This window comes from Chelonoidis abingdonii, chromosome 2 (genome assembly GCF_003597395.2).
Source record: "Chelonoidis abingdonii isolate Lonesome George chromosome 2, CheloAbing_2.0, whole genome shotgun sequence".
In the NCBI taxonomy this organism is placed as follows: domain Eukaryota; kingdom Metazoa; phylum Chordata; order Testudines; family Testudinidae; genus Chelonoidis; species Chelonoidis abingdonii.
This window is the reverse complement of record NC_133770.1, coordinates 91,051,286-91,078,284: the sequence shown is the minus strand read 5'-3', so window position 1 is coordinate 91,078,284 and position 26,999 is coordinate 91,051,286. Positions and strand designations below refer to the sequence as shown.

Below are 26,999 nucleotides of genomic sequence, written 5' to 3'. Positions count from 1 at the left end.
TGTTCGAGAGATATAACCATCTGTGTCACACAAAATATTTCTGACTTCATCTCGTTCTTCACAACGGTTTACCAAAACTTTGCGCAATATCTTCCCCTTCTTTGCCTGTGTCCATGAAGGGGTTTAGTGCAACAAGCGCAGGTCTACAACTGCGACTATAAATCGGCTAGGCGGGTCTATAACCGATTTAACGCTGTACTCCTTCACACGACCTCTTAATATCGAGTTAACGGCTCCTGCAAATCGATTTCGGTAACTCCTCCCAAACGGAGGAAGCAGACGCTAATTCGATAGTGATAACTCGGAATTAGGGTCATGTGGACGAGAAATCGCGTATTGGCTCCGCGGCGGCATCCCAGAGCAAGCACTGACCGTCTGCGACAGCATCTGGAACTCCGGATCAGGGGGAACAGAAAACCCCGCGAACTTTTGAATTAACATTTCCTGCTTGGTCAGCGTGGAGATCTGATCAGCACGGGCTGAGCAGATGCATGAAATCGGAAAACAGAGTCAGATAGACCGTACGGGAGATCTAGGTCTGAAGCCTGTATGGGGATGTCTGTTGGGTATAGCTCCGTTACAGACAAGAAATGCCAAAGCGGTTGAATAAAAACTCCAGGATACACAGCGCTGGTGACAGCGTAACGGAAGCCAGAGACTCAAATGGAACGCTCATGGAAGGGAGGGACAGCGGGTACTGATGGACTCCAGCTTCTCCCACAGTCCACAGAGCTCTTGAGGAATAGTCTCTGCTGAGCTCCCAATGTCTGTAGGTTAAACAATGGCTGCGTGGTTCAGGGAACCGCTCCTCAGTTTATTCCACCCACCACCACGTGAAAAAAAAAGGGAAAGATTGCTGTGCTATGGCGTTTGCTCAATGCACTCCACGAAAAAGGCGCCAAGGGTTGTCTGCTGCCTTCACAAAGGGAGGGGTGAGGCTGTACCGCACCACCGGGCAGTGTTTCTGCCCGATCAGGCACTGTTGCTCCTCAACACGTGAAGTGGAACTATGGGAATAGCTGAGGAACAGTACCCACAATGCACGCTCCTGAAACGATGGGTAGCTTTGGACCATGGACGCAAACAATCGATTTCGGGATCCCACTGTGGACGCGCTAAACCGATTTTATTAGATCTGTTTTGTAATATCGGTTTAAGCTAATTCGAAATAATCTTGCAGTGTAGACGTACCCAAAGTTCCTCTTAGATTTCATCGGAAGAACAGTATCTTGCAACAACTGCCAAACACGGAACGTCATTTGTATCCACACTCTCATCAACTGCAATGCTAAACACTGCTGTGCCTTTTAATGCAGTCGTCTGCATTTCGTTAATGTTTTCTGCCTTTTCACTTATGAGTCTCCCAACTGTTCTGGTAGAGACAGTCAGTTCTTTTATTCTAGATATGATCGTATCTTTATTTGGCAAATCATTGAACAAAACCTCCGAACTGCTGAGAGAAACTTTTTATATATTCCCCATGTGTGAACGGCTCTCTGTTTTTTGCAATGCACTGTGCAGTCTTGTAACTTTCTTCTGTAGCTTGATATTTACCTACACCTAAGCATTTAAAAACACTGCTTTGCTTCTCTGATCCTGCTACTGCCTTTTTGATCAATTCAGTCTCGTCTGCTTTGTCAAGAAAGATTTTCTCGTGCTTCATTTTGAAAATGTTGTCGAACAATTGATGTGCAACAAACAACACTTCCATAACAGAAAGCATGAACAGCACAGTCCTTCTTTTGACTAAATCCAAACTTTTCTGTCCAAGAAGGCTGAAATGAACAGACATCTAACTTTGCTTTCTTAGGAGCTGACATTTTGTCAAACGTACTGCTCAACTCACAGTGGGGAATTAAAAAATGGCGACAGGGCATGCACAAGATCAGATGCAGTATGCTGTTCCATGTGGTCTGATATAAGCAGTAAACCAGGACTTAAAAATATCCCAGTGGCCTGGAATAATTTTTAAGGTGGGGGTGCTGAGCTGTGCCCTCTCTTGCCCCTGTCTGTACCCCTCACTGCCCCAGGCTGGGGCCAGTGGGCCCCAGCTGGGGGTGGCTGCAGAGCCCTGGGCCAAGGCCAGGAGCAGAGGTCTGGGCCAGCACTGGTATCCCAGGCTGGCAGTGGGCTGAGCGTGGCCAGTGTCCGGGACCCTGGCTGGTAGAGGGCCGGTGGCCGGAACCCCAGATTGGCAGTGGGCTGAGCGGGGCCGGCAGCTGGCATCCCAGGCTAGCAGCAGGCTGAGTGTGGCCGGGAGCCCAGCTGGCAGGGGGATGAGTAGGACTGGCAGATGGAATCCCAGACTGGCAGCTGGCTGAGTGGCTCAGACCCGTGAATCACACCCTGCTAAGTACAGAACCTGACTTGACAGGCTTAGAATACAAACAATAGTTCCAATAAAACACTTCAAAACTCTGAAGTATTTCTTTAAAATAACCACTTCCCCAGTTCTTGGGGGAAGAACAGACACATGACAAGGAAGTATTACCTGCTGGTAATTATTTATTGTATTTCTTTCCTTGCCTTCCTCCTCCTCCTCCTCCTCCTCCCACCATCCCAGATGTATGATCTATATCAGTTTTGGAAGTAGAGTTGAGCTATTTATACAAGCAGTGTCAAGCAGTCCCTTTGTAGTCAGCTTACTTGCTGATAGGTGGGGACCCAGTGCTGTTGGTCAGGATGTTTTCCTATATAGGCTGGAAGAAGAGAAGGATGGTGGTCGTCCTCACTAAAGTGTATGATAATGGTTTGCTAAACAAAAGTTGGCAAAAAAAATTAAGAGGGAATACGGGTGGGGGACAATTTACGTTTTTCCTGAAAGCCAACTTTTTTGTTTGTTTGTGTTTTGTTTTTGATGCAAACACTTTGTTTTAGGGCTGCTGATTAATCACAGTTAACTCATACGATTAACTCCAAAAAATTAATAGTGATTAATTGCCATTTTAATTGCTCTGTTAAACAACAGAATACCTATGGAAATTTATGAAATATTTTCAGACGTTTTTCTAAATTTTCAAATATTTTGGTTTCAGTTACAACGCAGAACAAAAAGTGTACAATGCTCACTTTGTATTATTTTTGTTAATCATTTGTAATCAAATATTTGTAAACGAGAGATTGAACTACAGTACTTGTATGACATAACTGAAAAATATCTATCATGAAAGTGCAACTTACAAATAGAGCTTTTTTTTTTTGATTACATAACTGAACTCAAACAGCAATGTAAAACTTTAGAGCAGACAAGTCCACTCAGTCTTACTTCTTGTTCAGCCAATTGCTAATACAGACAAGTTTATTTACATTTATGGGAGATAATGCTGCTCGCTTCCTATTTACTATGTCACCTGAAACTGAGAACTGGCGTTCACATGACACTTTTGTAGCTGGCATTGCAAGGTAGTTGTGCCAGAAATTATAAACGTTCATATCCCTCTTCATGCTTCTTCCACCTTTCCAGAGGACATGCTTCCATGCTGATGACACTTGTTTAAAAAGAAATGCGTTAATTAAATTTGTGAGTGAACTCCGTGGGGGAGAATTGTATGTCCCCTGCTGTTTTATCTGCATTCTGCCATATATTTCGTGTTATGGCAGTCTTGGATGATGACCCAGCACATGTTTGTTTTAAGAACACTTTCACTGCAGATTTGACAAAATGCTAAGGAGGTACCAATGTAAGATTTTTAAAGAAAGCTAGAGCACTCAACTCAAAGTTTAAGAATCTGAAGTGGCTTCCAAAATCTGAGAGGGATGAGGTGTGCAACATGCTTTCTGAAGTGTTAAAAGAGCGACATTCTGATGCAGAAACTACAGAACCCGAACTGCCAAAAAAGAAAACCAACCTTTTTCTGGTGGCATCTGACTCAGATGATGAAAATGAACATGCGTCAGCCTGCACTGCTTTGGATTGTTATCGAGCAGAACCCATCATCAGCATGGATGCATATCCTTTAGAATGGTGGCTGAAGCATGAAGGGACATATGAATCTTTAGCACATTCGGCACATAAATATCTTGCAACGCTGGCTACAACAGTGCCATGTGAATGCCTGTTTTCAGTTTCAGGTGATTTAAACCAGAAGCAGGCAGCATTATCTCCTGCAAATGTAAACAAACTTGCTTGAGCGATTGGCTGAGCAAGAAGTAGAACTGAACGGACTTGTAGGCTCTAAAGTTTTACGTTGTTTTATTCTTGAATGTAGTTTTTTTTGGGTACATAATTCTACATTTGTAAGTTCAACTGTCATGATAAAGAGATTGCGCCACAAGACTTGATAAATTGAAAAATACTATTTTGGTTTTTACAGTGCAAATATTTGTAATAAAAAAGAAATACGAAGTGTACAGTGCTCACTTTATATTCTGTGTTGTAATTGAAATCAGTATATTTGAAAATGTAGAAAACATCCAGAATATTTAGATAAATGGTATTCTTTTGTTTATGAATCACGATTAATTTTTTTAATCACTTGACAGCCCTACTTTGTTTCAGAAATTTTGACCAGCTCTGATTTTAATGGATGATGTATGGCTAAATCCCTTGCATTGCTCTGAAAGTCTTAACTACTGCATACAGTAACACAAAAAATAATAGCAAAGTTTAGTATCACAATAAAAGTATTGTCTACACCAAAGCGGTGGAGCTAAAATTAAGTTTGCACAGTACAAAGCACTTGTCACCATGCTCGAACTTTGAAATGCATTTTAAAAATGTTTTTAATCACAATTCAGAAACAGAGGAGACATGTCTCAGCTCTGACTTGGGCAAAGTCAGTCATGGCTTGAGCCTACCTCAAAGCCTGCGTATATAGAGATAATGTAGTGCCCTGGGTTTTACTTTCACATGTGTCTCCTCTATCGCTGGTTCCTGGAAAAGTGGTCTCTACATTTCTCTCTCTGTATTATTGTCTTCCCTGGCCCTATGCTGGTGGCTTCAGAATGAAAAGATCAACTTAATTCCTCCAGCCTGGGTTGTAGTAACAATGGTCATAAGTTTATTGAGCTGGGCTCCTATATGATCCACTGTTTGGTCCAGGGTTGCATGTTCCACTCAAAAATTTCTTTTCCATTTGCCTTGGCACTTTTACACCTCATTCCCTTTCTGAAGGGCATGGTTCTGAATGGCAGGGTTTTCTGGGCTTAGTGCAGGAGTAGGCGAGCTGAACCTTAGTTGCTGCTTTGTGGCAAACTGTCTGACCTCCCTTCTGGATCTCCTGGAAGATGACTAGCTTTCCCGTGCTGTCTCTAGCTGTCATTCTTATATGGTCTGTCACGTGGACAAAGTTACATTCCACAAAGCTGCTGGCAAACTCATGCTGAGTCTAGACTTCTGTTTTTAGGACATTTGTTATCTAACGTAAACCACACTGTCATTGTACATTATCCTGAATATGGGATAACGTGGGAGGTATTACATTACTATGTTTTTATTTAAAAAAAGTGTTTTTATCCATATTAGCACTCCTGAAGCTGCCAATAAAATGTATTGTATAATTATATTTTTAACCCTACCACCAACAAACAAATAAGTAACAGGATTACCAATTTCAGTGATATTTTTTCAGGAAGGAGTGAAAGCAAAGCCTCAGTTAATGAAATCAACTCTCTTCTGGATGCTTTTGAGCAGTTCTTGATGTTTTGCAGTCCTGAAAACCAAGCACAGCATAAAAATTTGTTGAAGCATGAGACAGTTCAGAGGTTTCTGAAGCTTTTGTCTACTGTAAAAGGTAAAGTGAATTCCCATCTCTCTCCTTCACAGACTTAATAGATGTGAAAAATATATTTGATGTTAATACACAGAGTGCTTTCCACAAGTATCTGTAACATAGAAATAATTGCAGAAAAAATATGACTTCCTATTGTTGTTGGAAGGTTTTGCCTTTTTTAATTTAAACTTTTTGAAGAATACAGAAACAAAAAAAAAATCTCAGTACAATGAAAAGATACTTAAATTTATACAGTCATTATTAATGTCATGGCAAAAGAATGTAAACATACCAGGTCTGTTCTTTTATGCTTTTAATTACTGGGGTGTTTGTTGTGTGTGTTTTTTTTATTTTTTAATTTTGACATGGGAGAAGGGCCAGTGCATGATTCTGTGTATACTAGTTCCAAATATAATCTAAAAGGTGTTGTTTTAATAATTATATCATGTCTGTGCCATGTTATATCATCTATGTGCAATAAGTATTAGTATATTTTCCACCACTTTGTCATCAATGTAAATTACCTTAATCAAAGCTTCATTTGACAGTTTTTTCAATCATACTGAATAAACTGGAGGTGCGCTAGCATTCCATTTTATGCCTATTAAACATTGTGCTATTAATGACCCCTTAGTACCCATTCCAGGTGTTTGCTGAAAGATTTAATTTTATTCTAATTCCAATATACTGACTTTGAAGAGGGGCAGATCTTTGTATTCAGAACTGCAGAAAGACTTATGCATATGTTCTGCTTTTTATGGCAGTTTCTGGCAAGAAAAAATTACATAGGACAGGTTAGCTGATGGTTGGTAGCATCTCCAGCATTTTCTGTGGTTAACTAAACTTGCTTAATGTTAGACGCTCTGTTATGAATCCTGTTTAAGATGCACATCTCACATTTATAAATTTTTAAAGAAAAATATATCAACCTCAACAAGGAAGAAGTGTGCGCCTTTGCCATTTTGTTTTAACACTGAGAATGTCCACACTTTGAGCTGGATGTGCAATTACCAGTTCAAGGAGGCATACCCACAAGGGCTCTGATCGAACTAGTGCGCTAAAAATAGCAGGGTAGCTATGGCAGGAGGGGCTAGCTGCTGAAGTATGTATCTAGTACAGATGTGTACTGGGAATATGCCAGGTTGATCAGAGTATGGGTATGTCTCCTTGAGCAGGGATTTACACCCCCGCAGCTCAAAGTGTAGATTTATACTCTGCGAGCATTTGATGTGAGCATTAGAAGTAGCAGCCTCTAAGGAGAAATAACTCCACTGCAATGCTTGATCCTGAAAAGCTGGTTTGATAGTGTTACAGAATCTTTTCTACCAGTTCAGATACAGGTCAATGGTCATTTTAGATGGTTAGCTGTTGTTGTAAAAGGGGTTTCTCGAGCAGAGAAAAGAACTGAAAAAAGGATTCATATGTCATTTTGAATACAAGTGACCATATTTTCAGGGTGCTTCCTTGCTTGAGAAAACTGTAACTTGGTTTAGGGTAAAGAGGGAAGCCTGTCTTAACACTCTCCCCTGAAGAATGGTAAAAGCTTTTCCCATGGATGTTTGAGTGAGGTACATGTTATCAGTCTGTTTTAAATGAACTTGCTTTTGTTTATCTGGTATGCAGATGAAGTCTCAAGAGTTGTAAACCCAACGATCGTTTACCCACAGAAAGTATTTTACATACATATTGAAACCTACCTACAAGTAAAATGTGTGTGCTCTTTGGCATTACCACAGTGAAGACTGAACTCAGAGCTTGAGTATTTTCCCATTGAAACACAAAAAACAATGGCTAAGGGAGCGGTCACCAAGCCCTGTTGATTATGTCTGGAATGGAAGGGGAGTTGCATTGACTCCCTTTCTCTAAGTACCTGACCCAAAACACATTGAAGTCAATGGAAAGACTCCCATTATTTCAGTGCACTTTGGATCAAGCCCTAAATGACTAGGATTTAAGGAGGGTAGGTGGGACTCTTGAGAATAAAACAGTGGAATAGAGAGACACATTTCAGGCAGGAGGAGAGTGAGCCTAGGATGCAGTTTAAAGGCTTAAGGTGGGGAAAGGTGTCATGGTGCTAGGAAGTCACTTTCTGCTCACCTCCACCTGCTTAGCCATAGCAGAGAGGGCCAAAGATGCCAGGGAGGATGGAAAAAGTTGGTGAGAGCTGACAGGAGATAGTGCTTCCACTGTTAGGTTGTGCACACTTGTAGGAGAGCAGCTGTCACTAGCCTCGTGGCAGGGAATATGGAGCTGCTCTTTTCCCCTGCTGGCTCAGTGCACCTCCCCTATCTTCTGTCTTTTTGTGTGGGGGTGGGGACAGCAAGGCACCCCTTCCGTATGTTCTCCCTTGTCCACCTGCTCCAGTTATGTGAGCTCTACCCCACCATATGTGCAATTGCTGGACTTTCCTCAGTACCAACAACTCCCTGTCCTCAGAAGCTGCTGACTATCTCTCAGGTGCTGCCCTACCTCACCTTTCCTTCCCGGTGACACTTAAGAGAAATAGCCTGGATTCTGCTTTTAGAAATCTGAATCCTTCAGGCTGGAGAGTTCTGGCTGGGCTCCTGCTCTAAATAGAAAGGGGTGTTGGCTGTGTTACCTGCTTATCGAACAGTGTTGTTGTCTGAATGGTGTCATGCTTCCTTCTGAGCTCTCGCAGCTCCTTTTGGCCCTCTCCAGGCCGGGTAGGTTGCTCTAAACCACATGCTGGGTCTAGCAGGGATGAGTGAAGGTGTGTGCTCTGAGGGACTTTTCTCTTCAGTCCCTCCCACTACAGCTGCTATGGGGAGCCAACACTTCCACTCACAGGCAGACAGATGTTCTAGTTGAACTTGAGTTTCTTATGACCTTGCCGTCTGCTGATCCCTGAATGTGGGGAGTTCACAGCCTGCCAGTCCTCCGCCCTCTGCCAGGTCATGGCTATCAGATCAGACCAATCTTGAGGCATGGCTCAAGAGTCGGACTGACCATGGCTGGTGGCTCAGCCCACATAGTGCTGGGCTTGCAAGAAGTGCTGGTCTCCACATGCCATCTTCACCACAATGCCTCTGCATCAGGTATGTCCATCCTGGCAGAGTTTGGGTTCACAGACTGCCCCAGGTTCCCTGAAGTATGCTTGACAGATCCCTGTTTTACAGGTCCCCAAAGTGATAGCTTTATGTCAGGCATGGAGATACCTTCTAGCCCAGCTCTAAGATGTATGTACCAAGTTTATTTCTGATGCTGCCAGTAGCATCTTGCCACCTGTCTCTGAATTTCCCTGGGGGGCAAAGCAAAATATAGATCTGTTATTCCTGTAAGGGCTATCACATGTCCCCCTAAAACTCAACATCTGGCTAACAGCTGCTTTGTAAAAGATAAAAGCATTTTTAATTTTTCTTCCCTTCTGCAGCATTTCCCAAACTTTGGAACTCAGTGCTGGGGAGGTGATATGCTGGGATACCATAGGAGTGCGAGGTGGCAGATCATGGTAGTTTTTCAGCATAAGGATAATGGGATTTAAAAATAGGAAATTTTTCATCTTTACAAAAACTATAGAAACTTAACATTTGATCAAACCGTTTTCTATCTTGATCTTAGAAAGCTGTGCACATACTATGGCTGCGTGCAGGATGTGTGTGAGAGGGAACACTGCTTGGCAAGCAGTCAGTCAAACCAGAAAGGGAATTTGGTGATGGGAATGCTGCAAAGGCTCTGCTACTCTAACTGGGTAACCCCCAGCATGTTTTGAAATGTATTGTTGTAAATGTGAAAGCCTGTAAGGGAATTGTGATTAAATGGGCATTTAAAGGTTATCAGCTGTAATCAGAAAAAAGTGAGTAATCCCTGGTCTACTGTTTATCTGTCTAGCCTTTTATGTTTCACTGATGACTATGCCACTGAGTTTCTACTGTGCTCTCCTTCACCCAGATTTTCAGGATACTAACTTTCATTTTTATACAATCTTTCCATTCTGCCTAGTCTTCTTCTGAGTAGGTTCTTTCTAACCCCCCCCCCCCTTTTTTTTTAAATTCCAATAAGAGTCAAAGGCTTTCGAGATTTGTGAACACGTTACAGTAAAATTTTTCTCAGAAAAGAGAGAGCATAAAAAATGATGGCGTTTTCTTATTCAGCAGAGCTGCACCCTGGGTCAAAGTTGTGTATACTGCCTTTAGTTACAAAAATAAGTGTTAGAAGTGTAAAGCCAACAGAGCAAAAAGAAACTGTTTTGTTCTGGCTTACAGCAGAACTATTTAAATTAGTTTCTGCCATAGGGACAAATTTTGCCCACAGTTACACCAGAGCAATCCAATTAAAGAACTTGAAGACAACTGAGTTGCACAGTTGAAACTGAGAGCAGAATTTAATCTGCAGAATCTTTTATTCAGATCTTTCTGAGCTGGCTATCAGAAGAGTCACGTATGTACCTGTATAAACTCAGCAAATTTGATCTGGAAATAATTGGTGGAATCCCATGTTGCTATTTTGTTTAGAGTCACTCTTCAGAATAGAACTGTGTTAAGATCCAAATCCAGAGCCTGGGTCCTGGGCTAAGCAGATGGATGGAAAAGGGGGATGAAGTAGTCTGCCTGGCCCCAATGAGAATGGAGAGGACAGGAATGTGTTTGCTGCTGCAGCCTTGCTTCCTGACTCACCTGTGCCCTTTTCTTTCTCACTGCTGTACAGGGAGTTTGAGTGGTGTGGGGCTTTGCATTGCATACACCATGTATGTCACATCCTCTGTACAGCAGAACCACCCCAGTTCCATTGCTAAGGGAGCTGGGTTTTGCCCTTTGTGTCTTTGTCTGGTAAATTGATCTCTCTGTTAGAGACAAAGGGTAGTCCCTCTGGCCATAGCTGTGATGAGCCTGCCCTAAGAAAAGTTGAAGTTCATTAACATAGTCACACTTTCTGCTGGGAGAAGCTTAGAAGCCAGTAAGAGAAATGGTGTCCTAAGGACAGGAGCGGATGAAAAAGGTCCAGAAGAGTGCAGCTGTTGAGGTTTTGTTTCAGAAAATCAAGGGATGAGAGCAGGAGAGTAAAGCTCATTTATTCCCATGAATTTAGTCCTTTTGATAAAAGTGCCAGACTGAGAGCCCCAGAGACAGAGGTCCTTTAACAGATATAGCAGAGGCAGCAGCACTGCAGACTTCTCAGTACTGCCTCACTGAAGTGCCTTAGCTCTTTCCAGGAGACATCACCTTTAGGACTAAAAGTGTAGTTCACTCTTCACGCCTTTATGAATCCTTGGACTCTACTGGTTGTGAGTTAGTGATAGTTGTGGGGATATATTTTGTCATGTGCACACCCCTGTCCATTAAGACGTGGACAGAGACCAACTCACTTCTCGTAGGGAACCATGCCGCTTCTGGTGATACATGTTGTTAAGCAAAGTAGAATTCTTTCTGTAAAGTGGTGATAACTCTTCTGACCTGGAAACACTGAGTCTGTGTCTGCCTTCACTTTGTGTTAGTTTTTCTTGATTTTTGTATTGATCAGTGTTCAGGTCTCCCTTCCTTTTTGGAGGATTATTTAAATCCAATCTAATTGGTCCAGTTCTATCTGGCTTTACCTGCTATCTGATCTCAGTGTAGGAGGCCCCCTCTATATTCAGTACCCTTGTATTTAGATTGAGATGGTTTAATAGCAAAGGTGCTTTACTTGTAACCTGTTGGTTCTCCTCCAAAGGCTCCTGCATTAACTAATCTTTAATAGTCAAAATTCCACAGTTGCGTATTTGGTGTCTGATGAGGATTCCTTTCCTAACACTGAGATGAGAGTTGTTCTGAAACTGAAGGTCTTTTCTTCAAGTGTCAAGAACTTGCACTATTGGGACAATTAGATGCAGTTGCTCTCTGATTTTGCATTCTCTGTCTGTACCACCTCCAGTCAGTTCTCTCATGGTTTGTGAGAAAGTTTGAGGTATCTGGAGTGTCATTGTGGTTTACAACTCACCTCCCATTCAGGAAATAACAACCTGAGTTACTGCTTTGCTGTTTTCCAGGAATGGGAATTGTCTGATTGGTAGTTTTGAGTTATCCAGTGATTTCATGTTTCCTTGAGGTACTAAAGTAAGTAACTCATTTACCACTAGTTTGTGAAGTCCTTTATGAAGTCCTAAATCTTCCATCTTGAAAAAATATCGTCAAACTGCAGCTTTATCATGTAGTTGATGGTCTTTGAGGGTGGCCTTTGTTATCAGAATCTCAAAGCAGATGTTCGTAATAGTCCCTTCTGGCCTGAAAATCTATGAATCTAAGAAACTCCATTATTGAAATTAAGATTACTTAGATATTTTAAGCCTCCTAAGCTGATCTCGGAAAAGAACCTTTCTGCTTGCCTAAGGTAGCATTGATTTTATTTATTTCTCCCCCCTCCCCATTGTGCTGGATATAGAGTATTAATGCAAGACTGCCAGTTACATATACTATATTTTAATGGGGATTTGTATTTTTTTTTTTTTTCAGTCAGTGATTCTGGAATCAGTTTGCATTGGTCATTATTTTATTGCTACCCTGCTTCTATTTAATTATCTTTTGCTTTTCTTCCTTGCAGAAATTCCTGAAGAAATGGTTTGTGACATTTATGATACCTGTGCTAGCAGTTTCATAAAGCTTTTGCTGGAGAAGCAAATGTGGCATGAAGTTTTGCTATTGCTAACACGGAAGGCCAACGGGGAAGTGCCATCATGTGGTGGACTCATCAGAAACTGCAGTCTTTCAGACCTCAACATTGGCAGTGTTATCAAACAGGTTGACAGACTGGATAAGCGACGGGTGCATCTCGTAAGATGCTTGCTAGAAAGAGGAGGTGAAAACCCACAGATATTAAAATGTCCTAGAAGATTTGAAACTTCTGTTTGCTGACTGAAACAGATTATTTTAGAAATATCACAACCTGACTTCTGGCCCAATGTAAATGCAGTAGCTATTTTATTAAAGGCTTGATTCTATCCCCTCTATTGTTTGTGGAGTAAGCTACTACTCAGCTTGAGTAAGAGTGGCAGAATCTGATCTGAAATGGATATAGGATTGTATTTGGGGGGAAAAATAGTCAAGCATTATTTTTGCCTTAAGCTTTGCTTGATTCTTTTTATTGTATTTTATTTATTTATTTTACTTCCTCATGCCCTTGCCTCAGTTTCTTCCTGCTTAAACGAGCAGAATTGACATCATTGCCTTGGTGTGTTATAGTTGCTTTTGCTATTCACTTCCTGGGAGGCTCTTCATGCAGACACTACCACACTTACCCATTTTCAAGTTTCCACTTTGGGTGAGGAAAACTGTAAAAAGCTTGTGTTCTTTGTTCTGAATGTAAATAGGCACAGTTAACCTCACCTTGGACCCCCATATTATTTTCCTTAAGGTTTTTCATGGCAACACACACACGCACGCACACGCACGCACACCTTCCTATACAGTATTCTAGGTGTTTTATGGTAGGCATGAAGACAAGTTCCATTCTCCAAAGACTGTTGAGTGCAAGTAGCTGAAGTTTTAAAGAGAGAAAAAAGAGATGAAATAGCCATTGTGGCTCACCAGATATGAGGGCTTTAGGAGAAGAAGAGCAGTTACAGGTTGTGACACTCTGATCTGTTTTAGTTCTTTGCTTTGCTTCTGCTAGGTTTGGAAATCAGGATTACTCTGACATGTTTCCTGCCCCCTCGACCAATGCAGTGGGGATACATTAATATTTTTAAAAGGAGAGGGGGGAAGTAGTCTTAGTGTGTACCACTAATGTATAAAAGCAGCACTATAGCTCTGTGTATGTCTGAAGCCAGAAGAATTCACTTCTTCAAGTATTTGACTTCTACACTGATTTATTGAAACAGGTGTGTTGAGGGAAATCCTGGCCTTTGTATCTGAAGAGAGAAGTTGTTTTTAACTTAACTCAGTTTTGGGAGAGTTCATATGAGGTTGGCTTAATATTTGAATTTCCTTAATAGTCTGTTAAATGTATAAATGTGATCAGCTGGTTAAACAATGCATATATTCTTTAACATCTACTCTCAACATCTGAAGCTGATGTCTTACATTTGGTGCTCTTTTTGAGTTTACAGATCTAATGTATCAAATTTAATCTTAAATATTCCAATCTATTTCACTAGCTTCACCTGAGGGGACTGGAGCCATCTCTGAAAAACCACTGCAGATGTGTTTGAAGAATAATGATTTTGAATTGGCCTATTTGCTGCTGAGCAGTGGTGCAGATCCTCGGAGTGTTTCCCTTGTCGAAGGCGATACTCCTTTGCATGCTGCAGTCTCCATCTGCTTAGATAAAAGAGGCGAGTCTTTGTTTTGGTGCACAGGTCCACCTAAACGTTAATTTATTCTGATTATTTTAGGAAGGAAGATTTATTATTTCTACTTCTACACCTGCATATGATTAGCGTTGTATAGGAACCAAAAAAATGGAAGGGTAAGAAAAGGAAGAGAAATGTTGAAAACTAAGTTACAACTATTGAGTCTCCAGAATTTGCCCCATAATTTCCTTAAGTTCTTTACTCTATTTTTATTCGGTCCTCACGAAGCTAAGCATTCATTGACTTCAAGGGGAGCTTTGCCTTAATAAGAACAGAATAAAAACTGAGAAACACTTTAGAGCTTGGTCCAAAAGAAATTAGTATAAATTAAATAATACAGATTATTTTATATTTTGTTATAAATTTTCAGAAAGTCTTTGAAAAGGTTCCTCACCAAAGGCTTTTAAGCACAGTAAACTGACAGTGGATAAAAGGGAAGGTCCTCTCATGGATCAGTGACTGGTTAAAAGACAGAAAACAGAGGGTAGGACTGACTGGTCATTTTCAAATGGAAAGAGGTAAATCATGGTGTTCCCCAAGGATCTGTACTGGGAACAGTGCTGTTCCACATATTCATAAATGATATGGGAAAAGGGGGTAAACAGTGGGGTTGCAAAATTTGCAGATGATGCAAAGTTACTGAAGATGGTTAAGTCCAAATCAGACTGTGAAAAGTTACAAAGGGATCTCACAAAACTGGGTGATTGAGCAACAAAATGGCAGATAAAAATGCAAAGTAATGCTGTAACGGCCTTGGCCGCGGCTCAGCTCCGGGTCGCAGGGGCTGAGCGAAAGGAGTCTGTAGTCCAAGCCCTTAGGTAGGGCGGGACAGCGAACAAACAGGTTAGGGGCTCTGGCCCTGTGAAGCAGGGCAGAGCAACAAGCGGTCTAGAGGCTCTGGCCCTTTGGGGCAGGGCAGCAAGCCGACAAACAGTTTCTAGAGCGCTCCGGCCCTTGTGCGCGGCAGGTGGCAGAGCCGACAACAGTCTAGAAGCTCCGGCCTTTGCGCGGCCAGGGACAGAGCAAGGGACATTGCCGAGGCGATCGAGTTCAGCTTACGCGCGAAGGGGGGAGTCTGCCCCTTACAGGGGTGGCAGGGCCGACGCAGGCGCCTCCACTCCAGCCTGTTCCAGCCCGAGAGCCCATTAGTGCGGCCGGTCGCCGTCAAGAGGCGGTCAGTGGCGGATCCCGGCCTGAAAGCACACTGACGGCCGAGGCAGCAGGGTATCCCACCGAAACACACAGACCGCGAGCGGTCAGTGGGGATCGCGTGGCCTCAGCACTACATAGGACGACCATCGGCTCGGGACTTCTGCTGCCCCTGACTGTAGGTCAGCCACCCCTGCCGGCCTGTTCCACCTCCCCCTCCCCCTTTCCCCCTTGTTTCCTCGCTGGCTCGGTACTTTGCCCTTACGCTGGTGTTGCTCCAAGGCGTGTTCCTCAGACACATCTATATCCTCAGCTGGCTTCGGCCCAGAGGGGGTCCATCGAATCCTCGGTAATCTCCTAGCGGCTACGGGCTCGTCCAGGCGCGTCCGGTCCAATCCTCAGCCGTCCTGGGTTCGGGCAGGGCGGTCCAGTCCTCGGGGCTACCGGGGGTCCAGGCGGTCCGGTCCAGTCCTCGGCATCTAGGGTAGTCGGGTCCGCGGCGGTCTGCTCCGTCCTCGCGCGCGGCGAGCTCCGAAGGCTGCGGCCCGCCTGCTCTGGGTGCTGCGCCCCAGGGGAGATCAGGCAGGCCCCTCTGCCGATATCCTGAAGACCGAGGGGCCTAAGCCGGGCCCACAGCGGGAGCTCGCGGCCACCCATCGTTGCCTATCTCGAGCGGCCTCCTTCATAACTGTAGGCTGCCCGCGACCGGGTTTTTATATTCCTGTCCCGCCTCCTGACCTTCTTTTTTTTTTTTGTTTTTCTTTTTTTTTTTTTTCTTTTTTTTTTTTCTTTTTTTTTTTCTTTTTTTTTTTTTTTTTTTTTTTTTTTTTTTCTTTTCTTTTTTTTTTTTTTTTTTTTTTTTTTATTTCTATTTTATTTTTTTTTTTTTTTTTTACTGGGGGCGGGAACAGGCCGAGGGGGCCTTGCACTTCCGGTCCCGCCCCTTGCCTTCCTAGGGGCGGGGATAGGCGGCCGGGCCTCTGCCCGGGGCTGCAGGGTCCCTAGCCTATGCCTTGTCTCAGGAGCGTGGGGGAGGGGACCCCCCTCGCTACAAATGCGCATTAGAAAATATCCCAGCTAAACATACAAAATGATGTTGTCTAAATTTGCTGCTACTCTAGAAAGAAATCTTGGAGTCATTGTAGATAGTTCTCTGAAAACTTCTGATCAGTGTGCAGTGGCTGTCCAAAAAAAAAAAAAAGCCTAGCAGAGTGTTAGGAATCTTTACGAAAATAATAGATAATGTCACTACATAAATCCATGTGCCCACACCTCGAATACTGCATGCAGTTCTGGTCACTCTATCTCTATAAAGATATATTAGGATTGGGAAAAGATACCAAGGAGGGCAACAAAAATGATTAGGGGTATGGAACAACTTCCAAATGAAGAGAAATGGAAAAAGACTGGGACTTTTCAGCTTGGAAAAGAGACAACTAAGAGGAGATACAATAGAGGTCTATAAAATCTTGGTTGGTGTGGAGAAAGTGAATAAGGAAGTGTTTATTTACTCCTTCACATAATGCAAGAACCAGGGGTCACTGAAATTAATAGGCAGCAGGTTTAAAATGAACAAAAGGAAATATTACTTGACACACAGTGGAACTCATTGTTAGGGGATGGTGTGAAGGCCAAAACTGTAACGGCATTCAAAAAAGAACTAGATAAGTTCATGGAGGATAAATCCATCAGTGGCTATTAGCCAAGATGCTTAGGGACACAACGCTATACTCTAGGCGTCCCTAAATCTTTGACTACCAGAAGATGGGACTGGATGACTAGGGACCGATCACTCAATAAATTGCCCTGTAGTGTTCATTCCCTCTGAAGCATTTGGCATTGGCCATTGTTGGAAGACAGCGTACTGGGCTAGATGGACCATTGTTCTGACCCAGTATGGCCCTTCTTATGTTCCGATAAACTGTCAAGTTAGGTTCAAAATTCAGGTTTTGTATAAAAATGGTTTTGTAAATCCAAAGGATTAAAGCAGTGTCTTTACTGAAGTTTTTCTTACTAAAAATTTTCATCTTAAAAAAATTTATACAATTGCAATAATTTTGGCCATCATGCTATATTCAGGGTTTACAATTTTAGAAATTTGTTTTTTCATGTGTACTCAAATTGCCACATGACTGTAGAATATCTGATATCTCTAATCTTCTTTAGGGCATATAGGTGGCTCAGGAAACTTCAGCTTTGGGAAAATGGTTTGAAGATGGACTTGGTTTATAGTGACCAAATTCTACCAACATCAGATATTGTTCGTTTCAATAGGTCACCCAACATAGTTCATTACAAAGCTGACAAATGTCCAACATCAGAAAAATGAAAAGAGCTGGCACTTTTGTTGGCGGTTGAATGGGGAGAGGCTGTTAATTGAGCAGACATGGAGACTAAACAAACCTCTCACCCAAGAAGGTTAAAAGAAAAATTCAGCACAGTGGTGAGGAGAATGTGACAAACCTTCTGTTGCCATTGCTGCTGTTGTACCTTTTTTCCTGAATAAATAGAAAACCTCAGTTTTTAGGTCTATCAAAATGAGATGTGTTAGAAGCACTAAATTCACTTTGTTATTGTGAAGGACATTTATTTTCAGTTCATAGCAGTAAAGAGATTAGTAATATACATTTTCTTGTTCTCAGGATAAAGTATATTTAAGTTAGTGATTTGTTGTTATATTTCTTTCAGATGACATTGGTTTACGCTTTCTGAACTATCTACTGGATCTCTTTGGTTCAAACCCATCCACTTTCCCACACCTTAATCCAAACAGCCAAGATAAGAATGGAAATACAGTGATGCATATTATATTTCAGAAAGCACAGTCAAAGCAGGTTAAGAAAATAATGGATTCGTTAGCAAAGTTTGACGTTAACTTTAACTTGAAAAATAAATTAGGAAAAGATGTGAGGCACAGAATAAAAAAAAATGACCCTCGGCTACTCACCTGGAATACAGCTGTGTCAGAGAAGAGGAAGCACCGGCAAGATACAGTAGGGCAGCTAGTTAAGCTGCCTAAATCCATTCCAGTTGGTAACACATCCCAGCCAAAAAGCACAGCTCATTCGTCATCTGCATCTGTCTGGAGAGCATCACCTGGCAACTCAGCACCTGCTAATATCCAAAATACAGATCCAGTTCCTGATAACTGGGAAGAAGCAGACGATGCTCAGTTGATAAAGCAAGAAACTGGAGAAGTAAATAAGCCCTTGACTCTGCGGGAAAGCCTACTGAAAGCAATCACAGATTTAATCCAGTGTCTTCAATTGGGTGACAACCCGATAGAGGATTATTCTCAGGTACCAAACCCATCTTCAGCACCAACGAGCATTGAAGGTAAAAAAAGCGAGCCCCAGCAAACCTGTGGATATGAGAGTTTGGCTCACAGTAAAGGAGAGGATGCTGACCCTGAGAAAGTGGAGGATACTGAGAAGGAGCGTGGTGAATCTGACATGCCCATGCCTAATGGCGTAGGTGAAGAAACAATGGAAGTTAGTGGGCAGATTCAGGACATTGAGGCATATATTCAGGACTTTGATAACATGACATGGGAAATAGAGTGCACTTCTGAAATGCTGAAGAAGCTAGGCAGCAAAGCTGTACCTCGTTATATGAAAAAGAAAATTATACTGGCAATTCAGCAGCTTGGAAATGGAGAATGGACCCAGAGCCTCCAAAAGCGGCTAAAACATTTGAAAGCTGATATTCAGCTGTACGAAGCTAAGCTGGACAAAGGAGCAAGGATGTTATGGGAGCTTGCAATAGACTTTTCTCCCCGTTGTAGTGAGGCTGCAGAAAAGATTATAGAGACAGAACAGTCTATACATCCTCTAGAAAAGTCTGGGAGAGTTTACACCGAAATCATTAGAATATGGGACATTGTTCTTGATCATTGCAAACTTGACCGTGCTATCGGCACTATATGTACTGCATACAACCGTGGCTTGTCCTGCATCTTGAGGAAAAAACTGAAAGGTATAAGTAAAATCAAGCAGTCTTCTAACTTGAAAATGCAAAAGCGCATTCCTCGTTGTTATGTTGAAGACACAGAGGCAGAAAAAACAAAAGAACACATCATACCTGAATACTTCCCTCCAGCCAGCGCAGTGGAAACGGAATATAATATAATGAAATTTCACAGCTTCAGTACTAACATGGCACTTAACATCATAAATGATATGAATTCTACTGTTGAATACCCCTTCAGAGTTGGTGAGTTAGAGTATGCAGTGATTGACCTCAGTCCCAAGCCCATGGAGCCAATAATCTTAATTGGACGGAGCGGAACAGGAAAGACTACTTGTTGCTTATATAGACTCTGGAAGAAATTCCATTCTTACTGGGAGAAAGCACAGTTGGCAGGAGCCCCTTTGTTGGTTAGACAAATGTGGCAGAGAAGAAAGTTTGAAATTGAATCTGAAAAAGAAAGCACAGGGGAGGAGGAGGAGGATGAAAAGCAAGGCAATAATGACTCCAGTGAGTCAATTGAGTTGGAAAGCATAGATAATGAACAAGAACAAGATGATGAGGATGAACAATATTCAAGTGCAGATGACGCTGAATTGAATTTATCAGGTGACTGTGAAGAGGAGGAAGAGCGTAGCACAATAGAATCCGACAAATTGGAACACTTGCATCAGATCTTTGTTACTAAAAATCATGTTCTGTGCCAAGAGGTTCAGAGGAATTTTATTGAGCTTAGTAAGTCTTCTAAGTCAACTAGTCATTTCCAGCCACTTGAGCCAAATATTTATAGGCTACAAGAAGTTAAAGATGAAAATTTCCCATTGCATGTCACCTCAAAACAGTTATTACTATTACTCGATGCATCCATGCCTGATCCATTTTTTCTTAGGAATGAAGATGGAAGTCTTAAAAGAACCATTGTTGGTTGGTCCACTCAAGAAGATTTGGTCATTCCAAATTGGCAAGATGAGGAGGGAGAAGGTAATGCTGAAGTAGAATATGGTGAGGATGAAAAGGCTGCAGAAGTTCACTCAAGAGAAAATGACCCTCGTGTTTTTGTGACTTATGATGTGTTCGCTAATGAAATGTGGCCAAAAATGATGAAAGGCAAAAACTCCTATAACCCTGCATTGGTTTGGAAAGAAATAAAATCTTTTTTGAAAGGGTCTTTTGAAGCACTAAGTTGTCCTCAGGGTAAACTTACAGAAGAAGAGTACAAAAAACTAGGGCGGAAGAGATCACCAAACTTCAAGGAAGACCGGAGTGAAATCTATCGTCTCTTTTGTGTTTATCAGCAAATAAGGTCACAAAGAGGTTACTTTGATGAGGAAGATGTCCTATACAATTTATCTCAAAGACTCTCTAAGCTTGAGGAGCTACCGTGGTCCATCCATGAGCTTTATGGTGATGAGATTCAAGACTTCACTCAAGCTGAGCTTGCACTGCTAATGAAGTGCATCAATGACCCTAATGCAATGTTCCTTACTGGTGACACTGCACAAAGCATAATGAAGGGAGTTGCTTTTCGTTTTAGTGATCTGAGGTCATTATTCCACTACGCCAGCAAGAACTCAGTTGACAAGAAACAATGTGTTGTTAGAAAACCTAAAAGGATATATCAGCTATATCAAAACTACAGATCTCATTCAGGTAAAGAAATTACCATATTATGTTTTGGGGACAAGATCTTCAAAAGGCAGTAGTGATTGTGAATGTCTCAATATTTGGGTGCTCAACATGAGATACTTTTAAAGGGAACTGATTTTCAGACAGCAGCTTTTGGAAGCTCAGCGCTTTTGGAAAATCTGATCCTTTTAAGGTATCCTGAGTTGGGCGTGCAAAAATGGAGCCTCCTAAAATCATCAGTCACTCTTGAAAGTCTTTCCCTCACTGAATGTTTTGTTCGGGGTATTTGACCCATTTAGGATGTTTGTTTGTTTTTTTTAATGTTTTTGTCTTAAATTGCTGCTTCCACACCCCACAAAATTCACAATTTTGAGGACAAGTAGTCTACTTCTGCTCTTCATGGTTTTTTTTCTTTTTTTCTTTTTCATGTTTCTAACCTTTGCTTAGTCTCGTAGCCTGTGTTCTGATTTGTGGTGGCCCTGCAAATCAGAGATGCTCAAAGTGTATCCTACAGCTGCTGTCTCCTCCTAGTCACAATCTTTATCTGGCATTTCCAGATTCTGTGCAATCTGAACAAGGTTCATTTTCATTATAGTTATGTTTATGTGAGGTATATATTACGTTTGTAATATGTATTTTTGATCATCACAGGAATTCTCCATCTGGCCTCTGGGGTGGTTGATTTACTTCAGTACTATTTCCCAGAATCTTTTGATCGTCTTCCTAGGGATACTGGCCTCTTTGATGGACCTAAACCTACTGTTTTAGAGTCTTGCAGTGTTAGTGACCTGGCAATTTTACTGAGAGGCAACAAAAGAAAATCACAGCCAATTGAATTTGGAGCACATCAGGTTGGCTTTACTTTTTATGATGTGTTTTATAGATTTTTTTTGTTTGTTTGTTTGCAGCCAAATGTAATAGCACAATCCACTTTTCTTAAGGACCAATCCCCTGGCTGCTTGCAACATTCTTTTGGTGTCCATATTGCTCCCTGATAAATTATAACGTACAAATTCAGGACTTACCTTTCTCATTTCTGCCTCAGAATCTTTTTAAAAACAGGTATATTTGACTTTCTCTCATTGTAATTTGTGCTCAGTCCTGCCCCACTTTTCATTCAGATTTTTCTCTTCCACTAATTCTCCATCTGTCTCAGAATAAGAGAGAGTTTGTCACTGTTCTGGCAGCCAGATAGCAGCTTAGCAACCCCTGTTCTGGAGCGTGCTGAAGTATCCATGGAGTTAACATTTTAATACTACATTGATACTTACTGTAGTCTACTTCTTAGATAACTTTGCAATGCCATAATTAATTGCTCATTTTCCACCCTCTAAATGAAATATGTTGTCTTTTTAATTCATGTGTCACTAATGCATTTTATGTTTTGACAGGTGATATTGGTAGCGAATGAAATGGTGAAGGATAAGATTCCAGAGGAACTTAGTTTAGCACTTGTGCTAACAATTTATGAAGCAAAGGGCTTAGAATTTGATGACGTCCTCCTTTACAACTTTTTCACAGATTCTGAGGTATTTAATTGCACTTCATTTTCTGCTTTTGCTTCTTCATGTTGGTCTAACTGTCCTAGCTGAGGAAATATATACAGCTCTCTCTAGAGACAGTCAGTTCCACTACAGAATAGGACTCAGGGCTCACTGGTAAGCAAATTGAGCTGCTGCTCGCTCATCCTACATAGGTTGCTGCATCTTCTGTTGCACTGGCTTATTTCTGGTATTTATTTTTCTCATTTAAAAAGTTTTCAGTGATATGAGCTGGGTTAAGGAAAGTGAAGGACCAGCACTATAGGCTAGAGCAGTGGCTCTCAACCAGGAGTACAAGTACCCTGAGGGGTACAAAGAGGTCTTCCAGGGGGTACATCAACTCATCTAAAGATTTGCCTGGTTTTACAATAGGCTACATAAAAAGCACTAGGCAAGTCAGTACAAACAATGCCTTGTTTATACTTCTTTATAGACTATACACTGAATTATAAGTAAAATATTTGTATCCAAATTTTTTTATTTTATAATTATATGGTAAAAATGAGAAAATAGACAATTTGTCAGTAATAGTGTGCTGTGACACTTTTGTATTGCATTTGTCTGATTTTTAAGCAAGTAGTTTTTAAGTCAGATGTAGCTTGGGGTACGGAAAGGGATACATTAGTCTGGAAAAGGTTTAAGAGCCATTGGGCTAGAGCTAGGTATACTGTGCACTTCTTGAGCTTTTTAACATAGCTCTGCTCATATACATCAGTCCCGAAGAGTGATCCTTCTGTCATTTTTCCACTGTTGTGAACAGGGCTGGCTCCAGGCACCAGCTTAGCAAGCAGGTGCTTGGGGCGGCCAAGGGGAAGGGGAGGCACGTTGGGCTCTTCGGTGGCAATTCGGCGGCGGGTCCCTTGGTCCCTCTCGGAGGGAAGGACATGCGGCCGAATTGCTGCTGAAGAAGAAAGCGGTGCAGTGGAGCTGCTGCCGATCGCAATTGTGGCTTCCCCCGCCGCTTGGGGCGGCAAAAAGCCCTGGAGCCGGCCCTGGTTTTGAATCAGGAGTAATGCCATTGACTTAAACAGTTAAAACAGCATAAGTGAAAGGAGAATCTGCCCCTGAATCTTTAGCATCCATAAGTCAAATCTCGGTTTCTCTTAAAAAGAGCCATCTGTGTGATGGTTTTGCACTGTTCACAGAAGTCTAGTCAAAAGTTAGGGTGAGTCCTCTTTAGTGAGGCAGAATTTGGGTACAGCTCTCCAGAGTGAAAAACTGTTTTGTTAACTGACTTTGCCATGTAAACATCATGTTTTGAGGTATGAATATAAAAGAAACTTAGGAGTTTGTTTTTTGCACTCAGGGAAAATAAAATGATTTTGACTTAAATTACAATTAACGAGATTCAATAATACCTAGTTTTTTTCATAAAGACTTCTTAATTTGATTACTTAAGGTTGTGATTGCAACAGAAGCATGAGTTTGTGACTGTATATCAAGCTTAACTTTGGTTTTCTTGACTTTTTCAGATTTGCACCACAAATTTGACATTACTGAAACAGTGTTTCATTTAATAAAGAAAAAATGCAATAATTTAAAAGCAGCAGAAAAGATGATATTTAGTAAAGATTTTAGTTGAGAATTATGTATGGTATGGCCCCAATCCACAACTTTTAGGATATAGGTAGATTGCTGCATGCAAAATCTTGGGTGTGTATGCATGTGTTTTTAAAATATACATTACATATATGTACATGTGTAGGCATGGGTACGCAGTAGATTCAGCTAACCTGAAATCTTTGTATGTTTCTCAAATTGTAGGCTTACAAAGAGTGGAAGATCATTTCTTCTTTTACCCCTTCCTCTGATTCGCTAGGAGAAAGCAAGCTTGTGATCGAAACACCTTTAGAGAAAAATATTGCTACTCAAAGCAGATCTCTGGTGCTTAATCCAGAAATGTACAAGGTGATACACTATGGGTGTTTTTAATAACACGTTGTTTGGAGATAGCAAGCACACAACAAACTAAGAAAAATCTCAAAGTTCAAGAAAGACTCTAATAAATCTTATTTGGCATTTTCATGTATAACAGTTCTTCCAGTAAAATTAGAATATTATTAATAGTAATATTACATATTGTAATTAATTAATCCCAGATCCATCAATATTTTTTTTTTCTGGCTTTTACCAAACATGTGATTTTCTCGGGAGGATTTAGAAGTTTGTATATTTTTGGACATATAGCAGGTAGGAAGGCAAAGATCTTATATAGTTAACTCTTAGTTGTAGTAGTTATGGTTAAAAAAACAAATTAAGAGTTAGGGACTAATTGACCCTTCTAGTCTTATACTGTTGTAACTATTAAAGGCAATGAAGTAATGTTAGGGATGCCATAGTGAACCAGACTCTTAATACCAGATTTTTCAAAATTGTGAGAGAAATTGCATGTTTAATTTGTACTTGAAGTGTCCATAATTGTGTGCAAAAAATAAATGACTTCATTTGTAGATGTTTTTTAGACACAAAACTGGCTCTTTGTGTATGGAACTATCTAATTTGCAGTACAAGTAACTGCATACAAATTAGATGCAAAATTGCACATGCATTTTTCAGGCATAATTCAAAATCAGGCCCTTAATATTTAAAGTGGCTTATTTTAAGATACTTTACTTTAAATAGTTAATTCTGTGTGTACTCATAGCATTCCTTTTACCATGCACTCATATAATTTCCTGCATATATCATGTCATTTGTCTTTTTAATCAATGTATCCTAGATGCTCAATGGAGAGCTGAAGCAGCTGTATACTGCCATTACAAGAGCCAGGGTCAATCTTTGGATCTTTGATGAAAACAGTGACAAGCGGGCTCCGGCTTTTAAATATTTTATCAAAAGGAAATTTGTTCAAGTTGTCAAAATAGATGAAAACAAAGGTGAAAACTACATCAAAACTTCCTATAAAACGCTGAAAACAAGATAATCCACTAAATGTTTGTTTTAAACCAGTTAAAATTCCCATTTTCTTAGCAAATATTTCTAGCTTTTGAATTATCATAATATGATGAATGGTGTGTGTGTGTGTTTTTGCTTGCCTCTAATGTACATTTAAGAGTAAAATACTATACTTTTTACTTGCTCCTTGCTCAAGCAAATTCTATTTGACCTTAGTGAGAGTTTTGCTTGCTTTAACTTAGCTCTAAAATATCGGCAGTGTTTGTGAGACATCTCATTGTTATCTTTCCTGTACAAGTGAGGAAGGTATGCAACCAACCCATAAACACTGAGTATTGATTATGAAAAACTGTCTCAGTTAAATCAAACTACATGTTAGCAAATGAAAGAACCTATTTATTGTTAAGGGACAGTAAGATGACTGTCATCTTTGTTACCTGTGTAGTATTTAAAATTTCTAGAGGCCTTTTAAAATAAAACTTGAGTTGTTTAAATGTAAGTTAACTAATTTACCCCTTGGTGTGATCATTTGATTTAAGCGTAAATCATGGGGATTTTGGAAAACTGTAAAATGATGATAATCCTCAGTTTTGGCATATATTAAGTGTCTTCTCTTATACCATACCACTAACATAAAATAATTCTTCCGTATCTCCACTACCCAGATTTTGATGATAGCATGTTTGTTAAAACTTCAACTCCAGAAGAATGGATTGCACAAGGAGAATACTATGCTAAGCATCAATGTTGGAAGGTAAAGTCATACGTTTGTCTGAGTTAAGTTATTTTATCTCAGTTTTGAGACCTTGTTCTTTTTGTACCTGTAAAAGTCACTTCAGAATCGTTTGGCTGTTTTACAGTAACAAAAATGAGTCAGTTGGAAGTTGTGACTTTGAACCATTTAAAATTTTATTTCAGTAAACAGTGTTGTAGGCAAGATACTCAATTTCTTGGAAGCATAATGATTTGGGTGATGAGCCCAGAGCCTTTTAAGGTCACAGTGTGGTTTATGTCTGTATCTAATTAATCTCTTTCTAGCATTAATATCTGAGAACCAAAGGATTTTGCTGCAAAACAAAAGTCCATATAAAATATTGAATAATAAAAAATGAAACCATCATTTTAAAGTGTGCACTATATTATTAAAAAGGCCTGTTAGAACTCTTGACTTTTAAAGTCTATTATTTGCTAGATTGCTAGCTAATATCATCCAAATTGGGTCTGTCTGGTCAGATGATAATGTGGAAATGTTCTGACTATTTCTCAAGTAAATAACTATAAGGCTAAGTTTCTGTGGTGGATATCAGAATGGTACATTACATTTCCTGAAGACAGCAGCCTATAGAGTTCTTGTTTAAAAAAAAATTCTATGGAAGCACAAACTGTGTGTTCAGTACTCCTGCTATACAGCCCCCCCACCCCCCAAAATAGCTTCCTAATCTGATGAAGACTGAGTGTTCTGGAAGGAATGGGATTATCTATATCCAATACTGATTCCTTAGACCAGTGAGGAAGTTAGTGGAAGATGCTTCCATATCTCTGGCTACAATGGTTGACTGTAAGAAAGGGGATTAACTTAAAAGGAAAATGTGGGAGATTGTGATGGGGTGGAGTAGGTCTGGAGGTCCCCTGTTGGAGGCCTCACAGCCCTGCCTCACCCTGCCCCAGAAAAGAGCAAAGAAGTCCTCCAGGCAGCCTAGAGTGGCTGAAGGGGAGCAGCCAATTTGAGGACTTGCTGGAGTGACCAATCAGGGGCCAGAAGAGCCATATAAAAGGAAGCAGCACATGCAGAGCAGTCAGTTGCTGCCTGGAGCTTGAAGAGGGCGGCCT

The 26,999-nt window shown here is 40.9% G+C and overlaps 1 protein-coding gene across 3 annotated transcripts in view; it reads left to right on the top strand.

Moving 5' to 3' along the window:
• TRANK1 (tetratricopeptide repeat and ankyrin repeat containing 1) overlaps positions 1–26,999 on the top strand; it is an 82,989-nt gene that overhangs the window by 35,208 nt on the left and 20,782 nt on the right. For 2 of the 3 annotated variants that reach the window (XM_032783768.2, XM_032783769.2), the window contains 9 exons: positions 5,571–5,732; positions 12,246–12,500; positions 13,798–13,974; positions 17,830–20,757; positions 21,385–21,584; positions 22,125–22,262; positions 24,039–24,182; positions 24,994–25,150; positions 25,835–25,923. In XM_032783768.2, the coding sequence (XP_032639659.1) occupies positions 5,571–5,732; positions 12,246–12,500; positions 13,798–13,974; positions 17,830–20,757; positions 21,385–21,584; positions 22,125–22,262; positions 24,039–24,182; positions 24,994–25,150; positions 25,835–25,923 (4,250 nt within the window). Of the gene's footprint in view, positions 1–5,570; positions 5,733–11,697; positions 11,762–12,245; positions 12,501–13,797; positions 13,975–17,829; positions 20,758–21,384; positions 21,585–22,124; positions 22,263–24,038; positions 24,183–24,993; positions 25,151–25,834; positions 25,924–26,999 lie in introns of those variants that run through there. The other variant, XM_032783770.2, reaches the window with a different exon arrangement.